General features: G+C 33.4%; 1 protein-coding gene across 2 annotated transcripts; it reads left to right on the plus strand.

Annotated features, from left to right (window-relative positions):
• Positions 1–239: 239 nt before the first annotated feature.
• Positions 240–8022, plus strand: LOC123760693 (myb-like protein Q). 2 transcript variants are annotated; one of them, XM_045746477.2, is made up of 4 exons: positions 240–677; positions 1741–1980; positions 2639–2674; positions 3313–8022. In XM_045746477.2, the coding sequence occupies exons 1-4, from the start codon at positions 627–629 to the stop codon at positions 4834–4836; spliced, it is 1851 nt and encodes a 616-aa protein (XP_045602433.2). In that variant the 5' UTR covers positions 240–626; the 3' UTR covers positions 4837–8022. The 2 variants fall into 2 exon arrangements, with proteins under 2 accessions (XP_045602433.2, XP_069184450.1); XM_069328349.1 differs by having other exon boundaries at positions 241–677; positions 1741–1962.
• Positions 8023–16171: the final 8149 nt, after the last annotated feature.

Raw genomic sequence — 16171 nt, forward strand, 5'->3', positions numbered from 1 at the left:
CTTTCCAGTGAATGCAAGTTAAGCTTTGTTAATCTTAATTTATATGAAAGATTTCTAATTGGGGGAATTAACTTAGTCATCCTACGCTGGACACGTTCAAGTGAATTTATATCCATTCTATAGTATGGCGACCAAAACTGAACTGCATAATCTAAATGAAGTACTGTATCTCCATAAAAAATAAGTCTAGAAGTGTGAGATCTGGTGAACAGGGAGGGTATTATTCGAAACCCCTTCATCCAATCTACCTCTTTGGCAAGATCCCATCAAGGTAGAAACTTGTATCACGATGGTTGTGTGGGGATGCCCCATCTTACTGAAAAATAAATGTGAAGGGAAACATCAATTGAGCGGTGTTAAAGTGTGTGTACATTTTTTGGGGACACCCTGTATATATATTGCATTATATGTTGAGTGCCTCATATCTATATTAAAAATGAGCTACTGTGTACATATGAAATACATTTAGATGTGCCACAAATCTAACACTTAGGCTTCTCCCAACAGACACATACCAGGCGCAGGTGCAGGCAGCGTGGCAGAAGAGCTGGAACCAGACCCAATCCCTCCTGCAGAACCTGAGGTTTAGAGAACGTGGACCTTTGAAGTCTTGGAGACCAGAAACCATGGCCGAGGCCATCCACGCTGTGCTGAAGGAAGGGTTGTCCTTGTCTCAGGTGGGCACTTGTACTCTTGCTAAAACCATCATCAGGCAGATTCACTTTTTATTATATTAGTTCTTAGGTTTATCTTCAAGTAATGTTACATGATGGAGAGTCTGTAGATGGTGTAACTTTCCTAATTTCCTGCATTTCATACTGTATATAGTATACTTTTAGTTGCAAGCTTTGTTGTTTAATTTTGCAAAGCATTGACAACAACATAGGAATAAAAGAAAGAACTAGTAATCATTTGAGCCAGCTTCTGTTTACATGCACCCAAACTCGTCGTATATATATGTGTAACCTATGCTTGAAACACTCCATTGATCCCACGTCTATAAAGTTATACGGTAATTTGTTTCATAAATCAGTAAACCTATTTCCAAATCGTATTTACCCAGGGTTTTTTCTAAATCTAAACTTGTACAATCTATATCCATTGATTTGTGTTGATATATTAAAAATCTTATTTACATTCCCTTTCATACATCTATATACCAGTACTTCAATCATGTCACCCCTCAATTGCATAATCTATATGGAGCCTAACAAGAGTAAAATAAAGATGAACAATAATATTAGATATTTTGATGCTAGCATTTCAAGAAATCAATCTTATCATATTTGCCTGACTCTGTACATTTATGCACTGATTTTTCTGGCCTAAGATCCCTACTAATCATGACTAAGAGCTTTCTCACTTCAAGACTTTACATTTTCAACATTGTCAAGCTGATATCTAGAAACTCTTATTATTATTATTATTATTATTATTATTATTATTATTATCTAAGTTCAGAAATCTACACTTTTCAACATCAAGCTTCTGCTGTAAATCTTTCGTCCATTTTGAAAGGTTATCTAGATCATCTTGTAGCCATTTTTTTGTCTTGTGAATTTATTTCTCCATCATATTTTGGTATCGTCTATCAATCTGCAAATGTTGCGGTTCAATCCTGCTAAAATTACTGTGCCTAATCAACCCATCGTCCATTATTATAATGTTGCTCATATGTATTAGGAGAACTACAATACAAATTTGTGCACACATAACTTTTAAATTTACATTCGTCCACAGGCTGCCCGCAAGTACGACATACCATACCCCACGTTTGTACTTTACGCCAACCGGGTACACAACTTGCTGGGGCCGTCACAAGAGCCAGGGGACATGCGGCCTAAGGGTCGGGGTCGTCCACAGAGGATACTGCTGGGGTCGTGGCCGGAGGATCAGATCAAGGGCGTGATCAGGGCCGTCGTCTTCCGGGACACCTCTGTGTTCAAGGAAAATGAGCATAAGGTGGGCGGGAAGACAAAGGTACTGTCCAATTGCACTGAAGCTTGCATCAATTTCCTTTTATTCAAGAGTGAATTAGTTTCACAGTTTTGAGTGTTATGTTTACCTGAGAGCACATGCACTCCCATTTTATACAATTCAGGTTCACTGCAGCACTTTGAACGAATTTGTGTTAATAACGTCTCCAAACTTTTTTTTATGAATATTTGTTGTAGAATATGTTTTTCCTAGTATCTATTTCATTTCCATTTGTTCTTGATTAAAACAAAATAATCTGCCTTGATTTATTGTATTAGAAAAAATAACTTGAGAATGATGTCACTTTGGTGATTTTATTAAAAATAAAAAAAACACCCTGCATGTATTTTGCACATAAGTAATGATTAATGTTTTATATAAATGTCCTTTCCACCTCTTCCTCAAATTTAATGTTTTACAAGTACAGGCATTACTTGGCTTAACTCACTACCAACAGCACAAATGGAACATAAGTTACTGAATTCAGTACGGTATTTCCATGTGTTTTGTGTCATTTTATCTTCACCCTCTAATTAATTACTCGTTCACTAATAGTAATTGTCTCCAAGACCTGTAGAACTCATCTCCCCAACATTTAGTCACAATATTTACCTTTACTGTAGACTTGGTGTTCACTATGTTTTTTCTGTGTTTTTTTTAGGAAAACAAGCAGCCACTTACGCCCAAGCTGCATCGGGTTAGTATATTTACCTCTTCTTTATTAAAACCACAATGTCTCTTTAAACTATTAGTGTAACTTTTCAGTAGTAATATTGAAAAGTTCAGCACTGTAATATACCGTGCAAATAATATATACATACAGAATATAATTTGCACAGTAGTCTTCACATTTCATACTTTGTCATTTTATTGTGAAGAGTAAGAAGTTAAGTTTGTTGTGTTGATCCTATAAAATATCAGTAGGTTACTGCCCTTCCCTCTGTACCTACTGATGGACTAAAATATATATTGGTATGATTAGTAAATTTTGTAATGCTAATGTAGTTAAAATAAAAGTGGGATGGAAATAGATTTAGCTTGTGTATATAATGAGGACAGGAAGCCAGCAGCTTGTCTAAGGTGCTCCCCACTTATTAGAACTAGACGGTTTGAGAAGTGGTCACATGGTTCTTGGCTTCTCTGGGTCTTATTTCAAATTTATTATGACCTTTCTCTCTTGGTGTCAAGTAATAATTGGAAGGCAGTAATAGAGATACCATATGTCTCTTCTCAGGAGGCTAGGAATGAGTTGTTAAGGGCATAAGCTCCCTCATTCTCTTTGAATTTTTTTTATCCTTAATGAAAGAAAATTAATTTGGACTTTTTATTTTTCAGGATGATCCTGCTGGTATGCTCATGAAGCCCAATGGTCCTATGCTACCCAATGTGTCTGGTATCTTGACAGGCTTATCTCTTGACACCCCAGATAATGGAAGTCTTTCAACTGCTCCCAGCACTCCAGCATCAGCCACCCCAGCACCATCAACACCTACAGGAGCCACCCCGATCCCAACACCATCTACAACACCAGCTACAACTACACCTGTCGCCTTGCCCCTTACTACACCTCCAACTCCAGGAAGCACAGTAGCTACAGCAGTGTGCAGTCCAACATCTAATGAATCTCGTTTGGCTAATACCACCATGGTAAACAACTCTACTCCTTCTCCTAATAGTATGGTGTCTGCTTGTCTAACTACTATGACTCTTACGTCCTCCATCGTGTCCTCACCAGTGTTTAGCCTTGCTAACAGCAATGGCACTACAAGTAATGGCAGTATTACTAGTAATGTTACCAATGGAGAGTCGCCAGTTAGTCCAAATGCAGGGATTCAACAGCGAGAAACATCACCAAATAATTCCCATCAGAACCAACAACAAGAACAGCAACAGCCAAAACAAGAACTTCAACCACAGCAGCAGGAGCAACAATCACAGCAGCAACCACATCAACAGCAACCTCAGTCACAGCAACCACAGTCGCAGCAGCAGCAACAGCAACAGCAGCAGCAACAGCAGCAGCAGCAACAACAGCAGCAGCAACAGCAACAGCAGCAGCAGCAGCAACAACCACCACAGCACCTGCAGCAACAGCCATCACCACAGCACCAGGCTCAACGTCAAGGACCACACCATGGGCCACATCCAGGTTCACATCCAAGTCCAGGTTCACATCCAAGTCCAGGTTCACATCCAAGCCCACACCATGGTCAACATCATGGCCCACATCATGGTGCACACCATGGTCCACACCATGTCCCACATCCAGGACCACCTAGAGGTCAGCATCATAGTCAGCTTCCTGGCCAGCAACTCCAGGGTCAACACCAACAGCATCCACAACCCCAGCATCCACAGCAGCATCACCAGCATCCACAACTTGGAGGCCTGTTACCCAGTGGACTTCCCTCTCCCTTAGCTACATCTCTGGCATCACCTGTCCATCTGGCACGATTATTTGGTGAAAGTGCTCATCCTCACCTTTCTGGTCACCAACACCCACAACACCCACAAACTCCTATCAGTCCCTTCCATCCCGCTTTCCCTCGCCATCCTCATCCAACTGCTGCAATGCAGGTAATGAATGCCATGAACAGTCTCAATGCCCATGCTTCTCGAATGAATTCTAATGATGTTGAGCCATCGCCTGAAGCCTTGCTCTTCAGCAAACTAACAAACCCTCACATGAACCCCACTCAGGGTAGTGGTGAAAGCATTGCACGAAGTGGTCCAACTCAAAACCAATTTGACAACCATGGAGATGCCTCCAGCTTGGCTGGTATTGTAGATCGTACATCTCTAATGTATCGTGATGGCCTAGATAATATTAAATCTGAACCTGAACCAATCCTGAATTGAAATTCCCACTGCTCTTAACATTGACCCTCACATAATATAGAGAGCTTAAGTGTAAGTGTTAGTGATATACAGATATCAGTATCAATAGCAGCATTCAAGGGTATCTGAAATATTTTACCTTAACTGCTCGTTTGTTGTGCTGTGTATAGGATCCCGGACTCATGAGTTTTGTGTAGGGACCATATTCTCTATGAAAACTTTTGCACACCTCTTTATAAGAGCATATTTTAATTGATTATGTAAATAGTAGAGGATTACATATGTAGCTTTGCATCTGCATTTGTCCAAAGCAGTTGGGCATTACCTCAAAGTGAAACTCAATCATACGCAGTGTCACTGTACAAACTGGACATGCCAATATTCCCCTCATGTATATAGTAAAGGTGACTGGTGCATGTAACTCTGCGTGATGCCTTGCACCCTTCACTTTCAGTCTGAAGAATGGGTTTTTATACCTTTTTGAAAGGTATTGTTGCTTTACTTGTTAGTAATAGATCAGAAGCTGATATAGGACTAGGGTAGGAAAATTTGGTTTATAACAATATTGTATATTAATTTATTTTACTGATCCAAGAATACATTTGCCTTCACCTAATCTTTTGCCTTAATTGAAAGGAAGGCTATGGCTATGCCCATGTGGCAAGTAGAAGGCTATTGTTACCCACGCATTGACAGTGACACAAAATAATTTTTTTTCGATTTTGCATAAAAAAAATGTTCCAAACTCTTGATAATGCAGTGTATTTACAAAAGTGTCAGTGTTTTTCTTTAATTTATTGTGGTTTTTGCATATTCAGTAAAGGATAGAATGTATGCAGGAGTGTGTGTGCATGCATGCATGTGGGTGTTTGTGTATGCATGCATATATGCAAGTGTGGGTGTTTGCATGTGTAAGTGTAATAGTGTACTTAATAGCCAGAGTTGCCTAACAAGCTGAATTTTGTAAAATTTTAAATTGTTTATATTTTTATCATTTATATATTTAATGGAACTACCTGTATGTGATTTTATTTAGAGTTAAAATTAAGTTAGCAGTCTGACCTAATATGAATCTCTGAGCACAATTTTCAGTACATTTTCCTATTCCCAAAAAAAGAACCAATCAAGATAATCCAGGTATTGAATAACTTCATTATAAATATTGTGAACTTTCATACATCTGACAAATAGATAAGAATATTAATACATGGATCATTAAATCTAAAATACAGTTTATATGCAAAATATGCACAGAACACCTTGGCCATTTTCCAGTACATCATCATATTTTTACTTAAATGTATTCCCGATGTGCCTGTTTCAGTAAAGATATATCGAGCATCTTTGCTGAAACGGGCTCCTTGTGACTACAAAAGGAAAATAATTGATTTGGCTGTCATTGCATTTTCCAAAAATTCAACATACTGAATCATAAAGCCAATGGAGTCATGGCAGGACCTGACTTGGGTGAGGAAGCATGAAGGTGGTTTACTCAAAAGAATTTTGTTGGAATTCTTGTGGGTGATGATCAAATCAAAGGTACAGCAGACATTTGTGCTTATAATTTTGATATTGCTTTTATAGCAAATTCTGGGCGGCTTCAGAATATTAAAAGATGGCATGGAATTGATAAGTGGAAGGTCTATGGTTATAAATTTAGTGCTGAATGTGAAGTGTGTGGTGTTATTTAAGAGGGGTGTGTGGGTGCCATAAATATTATTTGAGAACTATAATGATGAAATAATGAATTTTGTTGGGACAGGAAGCCTGTATGTACAAACTTGTTAGGCATATATTGAGAGATTCCCACAAGGTTGAACTACTGACCCTTCCCACCCAGAATGCAACCCCCACAACAAGCTGACTAACTTCTGGGTACCTGTTTAATACTAGGTTAACTGAGGCATTAGGTGACAGGAAACATCAACCATGTCTGTCCTACCTGGGATTTGAAGCCGGAATTCCCAATTGTGAGTCGAGAACAAAGCTGACCACTTCTGGATGAAAAGGAAATATGCATTAAGGTAGACTTTAGTGTCTAACTTAAATAGACAATCTTTTGGATACTTCCTGCAAGACGGACCCCGAAGATATTGTCATTTATTCCTAAATTTATTCCTAAAGTTATGCAAGATAACGTTAGGAATGCCAAAAATTTCCAGAGGGATAGAGTAAGAGTTGAAAATATATAGCTACACTGCCAAATCTTCCATTTTAAAAACGGTCAAGTTTCTTACCTCTGTCTAAGAGTCAAGTTAAGGTCTTTCTCGCAGTGTTAGTGGCATGTCGGGACCACTTGCCCGTTAAACCTGGCACTCAACAGTTTGATGACTTTGCTTTAGCATGATTACTCTCCAAAAAGGCATCTGTTCCTTTTTGCTAATTTTGTATTTACACGTATACCATACAGTGCTACAGAATAAGTACATATATTACTTAAAGTGCACTTACTGTACAGCATTGTGTGCAAATCTTTGAGTTCACATGCACAAATGTATTATCACCTGTCGAAAAAATGAAATTTGGCAAAAAAATACAGTACTGATGTAATACATTTGAATATATACAAAAATTTAAAGTTCAAAATGGGTCTGGAACCATTTACAGTCATCTGGCCTTTTTAAGGCTGCAGTGTGTACTTTATAATTTACAGTATGTATGAATGTATATATGTGTCTGCATGCTTTTGTGGGGGTGTGCTTAATTATTGAATTTAAATGTACAGTATATACAATACAGTATTTATATTCATTATTTAAAATATGCAAAACCACAGTAAATTCTTATAAAATACTCCGAGAGCTATTGTGAATAAATCACAAAATCAAGAAATAAGCTTGGAGTATTTTTTTTAATTTAATGTGATGTGTGCATCTGAAGCTGCATGATCTCTTTTTTTTTTTTTTTTTTTTTTTTTTTTTTTTTTTAAATTATATATATGTTTCATTGAATATGACTGCATATTCTGTGTTTATTATTTTCTTGATTACGGCTTCTATCCCTCTGACTAGTGCTCTTGCATCTTGGTTTAATTGGAAGAGCACTAGTCAAAGGGATAGAAGCCTTAAATAAAAAATAATCAATACAGAATATGCAGTCATATTCAATGAAACCTGTATAAATGAAAACCTGCTGCCAGTCAGTATACACCATTTTATATATATATATATATATATATATATATATATATATATATATATATATATATATATATATAATATAATATAATACACACACACACGTGTGTGTGTGTGTGTGTGGAACAGTGGTATCAGAGAAAGGACATGTCTTCAATATATATATATATATATATATATATATATATATATATATATATATATATATATATATATATATATATAATATTTAATGCAAAACAAATGTTTAAATATACGCCATCACCTAAAACAGAACAATTATTGAATTTAGACTAATATGACCTATTAGTTAAAATCATTAATAAAAACTTAATGACCAGAGTTGAACATATCAAAGTCGTCAATTGTTTGCAGACTAATTTTCATCTCAAAGTATGTTAGGTCTTTTCATGACTATTTTCTATATTGTTTATATAGATATTATATATATATATATATATATATATATATATATATATATAATATATAATATATATATAATATATATAAAATATATATATATATATATAATATATATATAAATTTGTTTTTTACTTTGCATAATTTTTTTTTATTTAGGTTTTATCATCTTTGTCTTTTTAATAGCTTTATATAAACTATTTAATGTTAATTTATTGCATTCTCTTGTTTTAACACTGATGATGGAGTATATTCTTGAAAATGCTTGTGAATAAATTGCAGATGAAGTATATTGTTTCTCTGGTACTATTGTTCCATATAAGACTGACATTGCCAAGAAGAAAATCTCTGAAAAATACATGTACACTATATAATGTGTGTGTCATACCTAATAGCCAGAGTTTTCCAAGAAGCCAAATTTTTGTGAAATATTAAATTTTTTCAAAAATTAAATTTGTTCTTAAGATAAGATTATGATTTTATATTATTATTAGTTTGTTAATTTCAATAAAATAAAACATTGAATTATGATAAAACCTTACCTAACCTATCTAACCCTACCAAGTCAGAGTTGTATTAGTGTTCTTAATATAAATTATTATTATTATTCTTAAGAAGGAACCAATTTTAATAGAATACGTTTAAAATATCGAAAATTGGTCTCTTAGGCAAATTGGGCCTTGATTACTAGGCCAACTACAGTAGCACTATCCTGGCTACTAGGTATGACACACATTATACTGTATATATATTTCGTTACAAACGACAAAGTTTTAGATTTATGATTCTGGCGCGAATGTTCTCAATATTCCTTATGTTTTTCTTCACAGGAGGATTAAAAATTAACTATCCAAAGTTCATTTTTACTTATTATTTAGGTCTAACATCTAGTGATGCATTTTGTGAGGTCTCTCCTTACATTCTCTGTGTTAGCAACTGATTATATCCTCTAATGGTGAGGTGGTAGGTGACATGGATGAATGACATATATGGGGTATTAATGGGGTCTTTATTTACTACCCCATTAATTCCTCATTATATGAGACCCCATTAACACCCCATGTACGACATTCATCCATGTCACCTGTCACCCCAGCATTACCCAAATAATAAGTAAAAATGAACTTTGGAGAGTTAATTTTTAATCCTCCTGCTTCAGTGAAGAAATAAACAAGGAATATCAAAAAAATTCGTGCCAGGATCATAAATCTAAAACTTTGTCGTTTTCAACAAAATATGTTTAAAAGAAAGACTGCTAACAAATTATATATATATATATATATATATATATATATATATATATATATATATATATATATATATATATATATATATATATATATATATATATATATAATGTGTGTGTGTGTGTATATCACGAAAATAAACACGTGATTAAGAATGTGACAATGTCAGACCACGGAGGAAAAATGAAACAGGAATTTCCTTAAGTACTTTCGTATATTTAATACATCTTCAGAAGGTCAAGACCTTCCAAGACCTTCTGAAGATGTATTTAATATACGAAAGTACTTAAGGAAATTCCTGTTTCATTTTTCCTCCGTGGTCTGACATTGTCATATATATATATATATATATATATATATATATATATATATATATATATATATATATATATATATATTATTAAATATTATTATATATATATATATATATATATATATATATATAATATATATATATAATATAATATATACATATACCTGTATATATATAATATATAATATATACATATATACATATATAATATACACATTATATATATATATATATATATATATATATATATATATATATATATATATATATATATATATATATATATATATATATATATATATATATATACACCTATATATATATACACCTATATATATATATACATATATACATATATAATATATATAATATATATAATATTATATATATATATATATATATATATATATATATATATATATTATTAAATATTATTATATATATACAGGTATATATATATATATATATATATATATATATATATATATATATATACAGGTATATATATATATATATATATATATATATATATATATATATATATATATATATATATATATACATATATACATATATACATATATACATATATAATATATATAATATTATATATATATATATATATATATATATATATTATATATATATATATATATATATATATATGATATATATATATATATATTTATTATATATATATTATATATAATATATATATATATATATATTTATTATATAAAATATACAGTATTAGTATATATAAATAATATAAATTAATAGTTGTCACTGTCAGGTGATGAACAATGTGGTGGTATCAGAGCACAAAGGAAGGATTAAGACAGTAATTTCCTTAATTAATAATGAAAGTACTTAAGGAAATTCCTGTCTCTTAATCCTTCCATCATGTTCTTACATTGTCACATTGTTCATCACCTGACAGTGACAGCTATTTTATAATATATATATATATATATATATATATATATATATATATATATATATATATATAATATCTATCTACGCTCTGCAAAATATATTGAAGATCCAACAAAATAAGTTAATTACCATTATTATAATGAATACATGTGTGTGTGTAAAAATAAGTGGATCATTCCAGTTAAAACAAAAATTGATGTTCTAGACTTTCCATGTTAATTTTAATGACACCAAGTAATAAGAACCAAATTTATTTTAGTAAAATGTCAAGTAGGCATGTGTTCTGTGTGTTAAATTGAAAAGTACTGGAAAAACTTAGACGAATTTTAATAATATTGACTTGAATATCAAAGACTATGTAGGGAATCTGATTTATTGTTATACATACTTGTTGATTATGCAGTACACTAATTTAAGTTTTGGATTTTGATCCAAAAATGTTGTTCTTCTTTTCCAACTGATTTTATAGACAATATATAACCAAAGTATACATGATAGGTTAAGGCTATTTTAATACTTATAGTTTTAAGATATGACCATAGAATTAAAAAAGTGAAGTGTCGCACCAAACAGTGTTCTCTGCTTCTCTCTTTTTCATTTTTTTTTCACTTAAATGACAACATAGGAAGAACTGGATAACTGTGAGAAGCAGAGTCAGCATTGGCATTTTTAGATTAGATGTTACCAGTGTATTATACTATGTAGCAGCAGAGAGTCTGGCTTGGAAACACATTTTTAGCAGCTTTCTTTATTCATTCTCTCTGCTGATTTTGTTTATACATAAGTTTTACAAATGTCCATTATAGAGCTCCAAACTTTTGTGGTTCTTATATTTCCTTAATCTCTTAACATTCCCATTCAGATTTTCTGCTGCATGTATACCATTATCTTAATTATATAGTTTTATGTTCATCATAGAGCACTCAATATGCATTTCTGTATTTATAATCCCTTTGAGCTGTTATTTATGTTAGTGATACTTGTAATCCTCCCAAACTCCTCAGGCTGCTATTTGGGAACTACCTAGTTTAAGTTTGACAGCAAAATGTATCTACACTTTCTGGCATGGATGCATAAAAATGAACCAGGAAACAATGAGCCCTTGATGCTCTGTGTGTGTGTGTGAATTATTTTTACAGTTACACACAATTGAAACACCAAGTGTACTGGTAAACAATGAGAGAAGTCAGAAATCTTGTGTGAGCCCAATAGTTGGCCATTGTACATATTGTGATATAGAACCAAACTCTGGCCATGAGGCAGAGTAGGCACTCCGCCTGCCTCCCATGTGTGCGTGTGTATGTGTAGTAGCTTTTTCGTGGTGCCCCAGGTGTCGTCGTCATCGTCGTCACCAGACCTCGTCATCAGACCTCGTCATCAAACTCCCCATACTACTGCTGTGTGCATGTTTTGTTGGTATCTGTATTGTGGTTGGTAATATAGCTTGTCAGATCACTAATCAGTGCATTGATGATGTAATATCAGGAATTATACCTTTAAAGTTATACCTATATTCTTTATCAGTTCAACAAAATTTTGAAGAAAAATTGAATCTTTGGTGTATTTGCTAAGTACATACATGTAGAAAAGAATAGACAGTCTGGTAGGTAATTATGTTTGGCCTGGTGCCATAGGGAGGGATGTGCCTGTAGATGCTCTAAATAAATGCTATCTAAAAACATTCTTTTTGTCCATTTTTATTTAACCATCCATTGTATATATTGACCTTTGTCTTTAGGTCAAAGAAAAATAAATCTAAACAGGGAGATCGGATAGATAGTGCAGATGCTGAAGGGATCATATAAGTGAGAAAACTGAATTGGAACAGAAAGCTATACAAGAGATTAGGAAAAATCCAAAAATATTTTTTCACATGTGCAAAATCAAAAACCTCCTCCAGTATTGGACCTTTACTTCAACCCGTTCTCGCACATGCTTATAGTCAATATTGGCTTATTTAATAAGTGCATATGTGACATACTAATTGATTGTGAATATTTTAGTTTACCTTGAAAAGCTTCATAGAAAACACCGACCTCACTTAACCTTCTTAGTATGTTAAGATAAGCATCTTATTGCTTCTTATTTACAAATATTACTTAATTTAATAATTATTAATTATTACTTACTGCCAGAAGCAATGCATCTGATGTACAGGATCCCTTAACCACTTGACCAACACGACCGGACAAAAGAGGATGGTAGCCGAGGCTAATTCCCCATCCCCCCGCCGGCACTCTGTTGGTAATCTTGGGCATGGTATTTTATCAAATCACCTCATTCTTTGAGGCACACGTGAGGAACACAAATGCGAACTGCCTGAACGGTCTCCAGGCATATCCATCCTCTTTTGTCCGGTCATGTTGGTAAGTGGTTAAGGGATTTGATGTATAGACATCAAATGCATTGCTTCTGGCAGTATGGGTTCAAGTCACTTTTGGGGTGTGAGTTTTCAGTTATATATATATATTAGTATATTTTGGTAGCAGTCTTTCCTGTAGACAAATATTATTAAATATGACCAAAAAAGTAAGATTAATAATTCTAACACGAATTTTCTCAATGTTTCTTATATTTTTCTTCACTGTTGATGGTAACTGAAAAATCAATTCTCCAAAATTCATTTTTATTTCTAGTCTGCCGCGACACTTGAGCGCGTTTCGTAAAACTTATTACATTTTCAAAGACTTTAGTTTACACACACACAACTATAACTGAACAGATTTCAAACAGCTTCGATTTTATACCTGCATTTGGGTGAGGTGATATGTTACAACAGTTTTGGATGAGGTGAAAACAAACTTTCAACACAAGACAGAACACGAAACAATGGGTATAATATTTTGCAAGTTAAAGGGAAGAATGGAAGTAACTGCAAAGGGCCTATTGACCCATATTTCTTGATGCTTCTATATTCTACCCACTTCAAGACTCCGCACCAATATAGAATTCTACCCACTTCAAGACTCCGCACCAATATAGAAGCATCAAGAAATATGGGTCAATAGGCCCTTTGCAGTTACTTCCATTCTTCCCTTTAACTTGCAAAATATTATACCCATTGTTTCGTGTTCTGTCTTGTGTTGAAAGTTTGTTTTCACCTCATCCAAAACTGTTGTAACATATCACCTCACCCAAATGCAGGTATAAAATCGAAGCTGTTTGAAATCTGTTCAGTTATAGTTGTGTGTGTGTAAACTAAAGTCTTTGAAAATGTAATAAGTTTTACGAAACGCGCTCAAGTGTCGCGTCAGACTAGAAATAAAAATGAATTTTGGAGAATTGATTTTTCAGTTACCATCAACAGTGAAGAAAAATATAAGAAACATTGAGAAAATTCGTGTTAGAATTATTGATCTTACTTTTTCTGTCATATTTAATAATATATATTATATATGTATATACATATACATATACATATATATATGTGTGTATATATATAATATATATATATAATTATATATATGTGTATATAGTAGTAGTAGGCAACCATCAGTCTCAGGAGACTATGGAGTTGCGCTCTGGTTGTCGGTCTGGAGTGGCCTCACCAGGGCGCAAAGCCAGGGTAGGTTGATTCAGGGGAGAAGCTGTTACCCAGGCAGCAAGTCCCCCCTCTCCACGGCGCTGAAAGTCTCTAATGGAAAGGCATACGCCAATACGATTGGTTCCAGCGCCGTGGAAAGGCGCTGCTGCCTGGGTCCTGGGTCATTATATAATATATATAATATTATATATATAATATATATATGTGCGTATATATATATAATATATGAGAGAGAGAGAGAGAGAACGTGCAGCAGCTCCTTACCACTCTGGAAGCAAGGTAGGGGAGGGGAGAGGCCCACCCTACACTGTTTACAAAAAACTATTTACGGGTCAATGACACACTCCATTTGCTGCTGAGACGCCCTACCGCCAACACAGTTCTGTCTGATGTGAAAACTAATTGCCGACATCGGAAACCAACGCCACAAACAAATTGGGTGAGAAAAAGTTACACGTTTCCTACATAAAATAGACATGTTTATATATATATATATATATATATACATATATATATATATATATATATACATATATATATATATATATATATACATAAAGTAGGCCCGTAATAGGTAATACATAAAGGCCCGATTTGCCTAATAAGCCAAGTTTTCATGAATTATTTGTTTTTCGACTACCTAACCTACCTAACCTAACCTAACCTAACTTTTTCGGCCACCTAACCTAACCTAACCTCTAAAGATAGGTTAGGTTAAGATAGGTTAGGTTAGGTTAGGTTAGGTAGGGTTGGTTAGGTTCGGTCATATATCTACGTTAATTTTAACTCCAATAAAAAAAATTTACCTTATACATAATGAAATTATGTATATATATATATATATATATATATATATACATAAAGTAGGCCCGTAATAGGTAATACATAAAGGCCCGATTTGCCTAATAAGCCAAGTTTTCATGAATTATTTGTTTTTCGACTACCTAACCTACCTAACCTAACCTAACCTAACTTTTTCGGCCACCTAACCTAACCTAACCTCTAAAGATAGGTTAGGTTAAGATAGGTTAGGTTAGGTTAGGTTAGGTAGGGTTGGTTAGGTTCGGTCATATATCTACGTTAATTTTAACTCCAATAAAAAAAAATTTACCTTATACATAATGAAATTGGTAGCTTTATCATTTCATAGAAAAAAATTAGAGAAAATATATTAATTCAGGAAAACTTGGCTTATTAGGCAAATCGGCCTTATATATATATATATATATATATATATATATGTCGTACCTAATAGCCAGAACGCACTTCTCAGCCTACTATGCAAGGCCCGATTTGCCTAATAAGCCAAGTTTTCATGAATTAATGATTTTTCGACTACCTAACCTACCTAACCTAACCTAACCTAACTTTTTTGGCTACCTAACCTAACCTAACCTATAGAGATAGGTTAGGTTAGGTTAGGTAGGGTTGGTTAGGTTCGGTCATATACCTACGTTAATTTTAACTCCAAAAAATAAAAATTGACCTCATACATAATTAAATGGGTAGCTTTATCATTTCATAAGAAAAAAATTAGAGAAAATATATTAATTCAGGAAAACTTGGCTTGTTAGGCAAATCGGGCCTTGCATAGTAGGCCAAGAACTGCATTCTGGCTACTAGGTACAATATTATATATATATATATATATATATATATATATATATATATATATATATATATATATATATAATGTCGTACCTAGTAGCCAGAACGCACTTCTCAGCCTACTATGCAAGGCCCGATTTGCCTAATAAGC

The sequence above is a fragment of the Procambarus clarkii genome, chromosome 21 (assembly GCF_040958095.1).
Source record: "Procambarus clarkii isolate CNS0578487 chromosome 21, FALCON_Pclarkii_2.0, whole genome shotgun sequence".
Lineage (NCBI taxonomy): Eukaryota > Metazoa > Arthropoda > Malacostraca > Decapoda > Cambaridae > Procambarus > Procambarus clarkii.